Source organism: Penaeus chinensis, chromosome 4, assembly GCF_019202785.1.
Source record: "Penaeus chinensis breed Huanghai No. 1 chromosome 4, ASM1920278v2, whole genome shotgun sequence".
Lineage (NCBI taxonomy): Eukaryota > Metazoa > Arthropoda > Malacostraca > Decapoda > Penaeidae > Penaeus > Penaeus chinensis.
The window spans coordinates 10,182,415-10,189,914 of record NC_061822.1 but is presented as its reverse complement, the minus strand read 5'-3'; the positions used below and the strand labels follow the sequence as shown (position 1 = coordinate 10,189,914).

Sequence of the window (7,500 nt, the reverse complement as noted above, 5' to 3'; positions counted from 1 at the left end):
GCCTGATGAATTAGTATAGGGCACATATTATTATAAGTAACTGTATAAATATTGCAATTTCAGCTAACTATAATTATTCAATTTAACAAATAGGTGTGGGTACATGTAATTCACTGTGATTTTGTTTTATTAATTTTATTTTATACATAGATGGTTCCACAATTGCTTAGTCAACAAGCAGTCAATTAATTGGCCTACCTGGCTAACCTGTTTACCTTATTCCCTGGGAGTAAATAGATGCTTTTGGGAAAAAATTATATTGCTATTTTCATCATCATTTATACTGTTATTAATAATAATGATAAGCACACATCTTCACAAAGTAAGAACTGGCTTATGACTGTCCTAAACAATCAAGCTGCACAATGCCATGGACAATAAATATCATCATCATCATCATCATTTGGGAGCTAACGCCGGTAGGGGTGCATAGCCGCATCCACCCTATGATTCCACCTATGAGGGTCCCTCATGGTGAGCCGCCAGGCAGGGGCCCGGCCCATCTCTAGTTCCTCACGACAGATTTGATCGATCTGCCCAAGCCACGACCAATAAACATGAAACAGTCCTTACTTATGGCTGGCCTTTACATTAAGAGTAATTTTCATGGTTATCATTTACTGATGAACTGAATGTTCTGGAACAATTTTTTTTATCCAGGTAGGTTCTTTTCTTTTCTAGATGAATGTTCAGTATATAGTCTCAGTTTCACACAGCCCAATGGAAACCATAGCATTTTCTTCGCAAGTTACTAATAGGAAAATTGTGCAACGTATAATACTTTGGCATACTTATACATAATAATTGCACTAAAATAAGGAAAATCTAATGACACTCATAACTATGGGGAAAAATAACATCTACTCATGCATGAAATAATCTTTGCAGGCAAAAAAAAATGTCAGAAATACAGAAAATAGGTCATAACAAATGAAGCGCAGACAGTAATTTCATGATGATTAGGTGGGAGCTTTTGGGGCGGAACCCCTGATAAGGAAATACATCGATCAGGTGAGGGTCCTGGGGCACAGCCCCCAGGTTAGGAAGGTTTTGGATTTACTTGATGATGTTCATCAGCATATGATGAAGGTCAAGAGAGCTGCTGTGAGTATTATATTTTTTAAATATAATTTTTGTTTAATTTCCATTTTGCACAAAAAATGCCCTAAAAACACCATATACTGTCACTAATGACTGTCGTGCACTAAAACTCAACTGGTCCTGCACCAACCAGCACAGAGACAATAACTAGCCTTCACCAATTTAATTCAAGTAAGACAAATCTTACAGACCTTCCTTGGAATCAGTTTAAGCCCTATCTTTCTGGAATATATGTAATATTGCAATATTTAAAGTCACTGTCAAAGCAAGTAGAATAGTAAGTATGGTGATTACTTGACACTGTGCCACTGTCACACTGACTTCAGAATAATCCACGGAAGCACTTAAAAAAACTTAATTGGGATGTAAAACTCCAAAATACCTGGCAAAAAGCACATACATAAGGAGGTCAAGTACTATCGTTAATGTTTGACAATGTTAATAATTCGATGGCGGACGTCTACAGTTTTTTCATAAATGGCATTTCCTGTAAAATCGGGAAATAAGATGGTTACCGGTATTTCGTGTAGACATAGGATCCTCGCAACAGGTACTTTGAGCTTCACTGTTTCAAAATCATGGCAATTTTGGAGCCGATCTGCATCTAGCCTACATATATCATAAAGGTTCCTTCTGTGTAAGAAACCTTGCATGCAAAATCCCTAATTCAACTTCTCTACAAGAAACAACAACAGCACCTCGTGGCACTCCTCACAAAATCCCGCCTTTAACATGAATTTATCTAATATCTACAAAATTTATACAGATAAAAAATCCTTGTACCGTACTCCCTCGCTCAAATCATATAGTTATCCACATTCAAACCAAACATTCCGCCACTTATCACATAAATAACGAGAGAAAATCTCAACACACCATCGGCTGCCACGACCATCCTGACATTCGTAAACAAAACCACATGGAGACGATGGTGGAAGCTTGGCGACGTTTTCAAGGGATCGCAAAACTACGCCGCTACCTTGGGGAGGTTATAGTATTATTGTAAAGGAGTATAGTAATTAAACACTGTTTTTTATGTGTGTATATGCTTTTGAGATCATCTGTCTTTTGGAAGGTAATCTTGTTCATGTCAGAAACCTGTATAAAGCGCAAAACGTAAACATATTTAAACCAAGAAGCCTTTTACCTGCAAAATATAATTTCGCATATATACTATTCCTCTATGCGTACCTTTCGGTAAATGCCTAATACCTATATACTTACTGAAGGACATACCTACAGTAGACACATTTTTTCTTTCATTTTTCATATATATATATATATATATATATATATATATATATATATATATATATATATGTGTGTGTGTGTGTGTGTGTGTGTGTGTGTGTGTGTGTGTGTGTGTGTGTGTGTGTGTGTGTGTGTGTGAGTGTCCGCATTTACATAATTTTGCCATCTGATTCTTGGCCTTCCCCTTTTATGTGTCCCTGCTATGTGTTCTTCATCGTTCCTTTAGATGTCCAACCCATCTCAATCTTGCCTCTTGCACTTTTTTCGATATTTCGACTGCCTTCACTGATCCTCTGATGTCCTCGTTACTAATTCTGTCCAACAGTGTCACTCCAGACATCCATCTTAGCATCTTCATTTCTGTAACATCTAGTTTCTTCTCTTCTACCTGCTTGAGTGCAGCTGCTCCCAACCCATACGTCACTGCCGGCCTTACTACTTCTCTGTAGACCTTTCCTTTCAGTCGTATAGGCACTCTTCTGTCACATATCACGCCCGTCACCTTCATCCAGTTGTTCCCTCCACTTTGAACACGGTGGTTTACGTCTGTATCCATTTCTCCTGATAGTTCTGTCATTGCTCTCAGATATTTAAAACTCTTCACTCTCTTTATGCTCACTCCATCTAACTGTATTGTGTTTTGTTGATCTCTTTTCCCATCCGTTGTCATATATTCCGTTTTACTAAAGCCTGCCTCCATCTCTTCAGCATGGTTTGTAGAGCTCGTCTACTCGTTGCCACTAAAACAACACCAACCGCATAGAGGACACACCATGGCGATTTTTTCTGATTGCCTCTGTTAGCACGTTAAACACTATATTAAAAAGGATTGGGCTTATTGCCGAGCTTTGATGGAGTCCGACTTTGACCTGGAATCTATCGGTAGCTCCAACTGTGCTCCACACCTTGTATGTAGCATTCCCGTGCGATTCCTTGATTATCCTAACATACTACTCTAGAACACCGCTTTCCCTTAAACTTCTCCACACCTCTTCCCTTGGCACTCCATCGTAGGGCTTTCCAAGTCTACGAATGCCATTTAGAATACCTTTTGTTTCTCTATGCAGTTTTCCATGGTTTGTCGTAACGTGATTATGTCGTCTGTGGTACCCACTCCTTTCATGAAAACTGTTAATTATCCTCTCTAATAGTGTTAGTGTGTGGCACATCAACTTTCTTCCTCTGTAATTTTCGCAGCTCTGGATTCTCACTTCCCTTTGAATATTGGTATGAGCATACTCTGTCTCCACATATATACACACACACACACACACACACACATATATATATATATATATATATATATATATATATATATATATGTGTGTGTGTGTGTGTGTGTGTGTGTGTGTGTGTGTGTGTGTGTGTGTGTGTGTGTATTATACATATACACGCACACATACACACACACACACACACCAACGCACATATATATATAAATGTATACACACACACGCACACACACACACACACACACACACACACACACACACACACACACACACACACACACATATATATATATATATATGTATATGTATATATATATGTATATATATGTATGTATGAATATATATATACACACATGTGTATACATATAGATAGATAGATAGATAGATATATGTTCATATATATATATGTATGAATATATATATATATATGATATATATATATCATATATATATATATATATATATATATATATATATGTTCATATATATACATATATACATACATACATATATATATATATATATATATATATGTATATATATTCCGTCCATGCGTAGAAAATGATTCATTACTGGTTTTGATACATAAGGATAAAACGGTTAAAAAAAAACTAATTTCTAGTTTCTAAGAGTTAGTTTTTGGGCAATGGTCGAGGTAACGGACCTGTGTTTACTTATGTACTTGTTTTTCAAGAAAATAAGCTCTCTCTTGCACTTTAGAGTTCAGACTCACTTGTGCTATTCATATATTTCTAAAACTATCTATATCGTTTTATGTTTTTGATTCTCTTTTTCTCTTTCCATAAATTACGTACTATACTGTATACATATATACATACAGACATACACACACACACACACACACACACACACACACACACACACACACACACACACACATATATATATATAGATATATATATATACACACACACAGACACACACACAACACACACACACATAAATATATATATATACATATATACATATATATATATATATATATATATATATATATATATACCTATATATACATATATGCGTGTGTGTGTGTGTGTGTATGTTTGTGTGTGTATATATATATATGTATGTATACATATATACATATACATATCTATACACACACACACACACACACTCATACACACACACACACACACATATATATATATATATATATATATATATATATATATGTATATATATATATATATATATATAAAGACAAATATATATATGTGTATATATACATATATATACACATATATAGGTATATAAATAAATATATATATATGTATATATATACACACATACACATACATATATACATAACTCTTGACAAGATGGCCCTTTTGTATTTTGAGGCTGAATCCTGCTGGCCGCCGCGCAATTGCAGGAGAGCGAACCAGATTTTGTTGCAGTATTATCTTGGCGTCGACGAACGAGATGAAGTGTCATGCAGCCGAACACACTTGCTTTGTTGCATTATCTCCCCCCCAAGATCCCCTCTTTTTCTTCGTACATTGTGAAGGATCAGCTGGCGAGATGAGCTTGATTCAGGAGCAATAGAAGCGAGTGTGTAGGATCGAGTGTGTGCTGACTGGGGGCTACTTGCTGATTACCAAGAATACTGCGCACGGTCTTCAGAATTCATTTTCCCTCTTGACGGACGAGTCTCGGCCTGGGCGGTTACGTGTATCGGTAATATCACACGAAAAGATCTTTTTTTCTTTGTTTATGTTAATTTTAGAATAGTTTTTCTTCTTCTAAATATTGAGGGTTAATGTTTCTATTATTATTGTACATGATAATATGGAATATAGAGGGTTATTATTTCCCATTGTTATTCTACAGGAAAGTCTGTGTAGTTTAATAATACGAACAGAAAGTCGAGTATAATAATTCTTTACAATTCATACACCAGTTAATCATCATCCTCCGTTTAGTATTGTTGTGTCCCTGAGATAGCATGTAGTTCTGGGAGAACAACGGAGGTGTGACAACCAGATTTCGTGTCCTGAGGCGAGGCTTTTAAAAACAAGGTGTGCTCGGTGCAAGTAAAGTATGTGATGGGCTTCTCCAGAACCCGACTCTTCTCTTGTTACTTTTCTCTTCTTTAATCCACGATTCAAAATGATGCATGGCGGCGTTCAACAAGTGTTCAAAGAAGTCCACACGGAGGCCGGATCAATTAGAATGTGACCACAAATCTCCAAGAATTGACGGCTGGCAGACATAGCGATGCTTTATATGTGTTGAGAATATAAGATGTAAATGCACAAATGTTTTCTTCCTACGTCTCATCTCAGGCCGCATCTTGTGAGGCCTTTATGATGCTGAAAGCCTTACCAGCATCTCGGCTCAAAGGAGCAGAGATTAAGACGGCCATGTGGCTTTGGATAAATATTTGCGGCAGACCTAAAGGCGATTCTTAGTCTTATCTCCCTCTAAAGGATATCGGCCATTTAAGTGTGCACAGAAAGTGATCCTGTGAGATATCAATGCAGCGCCATTTTGAACTGTTCAGTACAGTACCAGCAGAATATTATATAACCGTTCCTTAAAGTCCTTGTCTTATTCGACAAGTGAAAGCTGTTATGGAAGCATTATGTATAATGTATTGTGTAAGTAGTATTATGTAACATGGAAGTATTATGTATTATGTATAATGTAAGAATTGTGCATTATATATTGAAGTGATAGTCTGTATTATGTATTATGGAAGTAATATAAGCTTTGCTGTTATGAAGAAGAATGCTCTCGTTGGACTTGTTAATCTTACTACGAGACGTTTGCATTATAAAAGAAAACTATGTATGATACAAGAGGTCGCCGGAGATGGCGTATATTGATCGTAATTCCAATACACTATATATGGTGCTCTTATAATAGCCTGCACAATTTCAAAGTGGAAGCAAGATGGATAGACATATAACGACCAATACCTTGTGGTAAGAATAAGATAAAGGAAAACGCAATACATCACCGGCTTCATAAATTAAACGAGCAGTAACCATCAGACCAACGAAAGCAATGAGTGAAGTGAAATCTGCATAATGCATACGATGTCCTTGCTTGCATAAGTGCGTGTCTGTGATAGGCGAGAGTAATACGCATCGGGTTTAGAGGGGTTGTTTCTCGTCTAAATTTCGAGTAATAGAGAGTACTTTCTTTACTGGATGTTTAAAGCGATTACGAGGAAAAAAAAGGGTTATTGTCTATGATTTTTGTTGTTGGAGAAGCAGATATATAGTAAAGTGTTTGGAAAAAGGATTATTTTGGAGATTGCCTTCTTTCTTTTGTATTTTTTTCTTAGATGATTAGGAAAGGGACAATTCACGATCGGAATTGCGTGTATGGATCAAAAGTGTATTTATTTTCCGAATGTCTAGAATCCTACTTCAGCCAAAGATGGTATAGGGTATTTTTACTTATTTTTTGGGTCAGTTAAGGTCACTGGGGAGAATTTGCCATTAAGATGTTGAATAAAGCACAGTGAGAATCTTAAAGCTATCAGGGTTGATTATTTAAATGATGAACAACATGTGCAACTTAATGAACTTAATCTTCCCTTTTATCCACCACGGTTCGAGAACTATTTGATTAACATCCATGTCTGATAAATAATGAAAAAAAGAAGCTGATGAAGGAAGGAGTGGGTGGATGTCATTCTGTCATGAGTTTCTGCCACTCGCTTGAGGTGTTGGCACGCTCTTCGGGCACTCCCCCTCGCCGTGTACTAACAAACATATACAAATACATATCTTGAATATAACTTCACTCAAAGTTATGTGCACATCTTTACAAACCCAAAACTGCTAAACAGATGGCCGGTATGTGTCACAACACAACGCGTGGGCATGTGTGTATATATATATATATATATATATATATATATATATATATACACATACAC

General features: G+C 36.3%; 2 protein-coding genes across 2 annotated transcripts in view; both read right to left on the bottom strand.

Moving 5' to 3' along the window:
- The window catches only part of LOC125024976, an 18,041-nt gene extending 16,012 nt beyond the window's left edge, over positions 1 to 2,029 (bottom strand). The window contains exon 1 of the mRNA XM_047612783.1: positions 1,978 to 2,029. Within this exon, the coding sequence (XP_047468739.1) occupies positions 1,978 to 1,996 (19 nt within the window). The 5' untranslated portion in view covers positions 1,997 to 2,029. The remainder of the gene's footprint in view (positions 1 to 1,977) is intronic.
- Positions 2,030 to 2,563: 534 nt separating this feature from the next.
- On the bottom strand, positions 2,564 to 3,052 carry LOC125025194. The gene has a single exon (XM_047613170.1). It carries the CDS (start codon positions 3,050 to 3,052, stop codon positions 2,564 to 2,566), a length of 489 nt encoding a protein of 162 aa, XP_047469126.1.
- Positions 3,053 to 7,500: the final 4,448 nt, after the last annotated feature.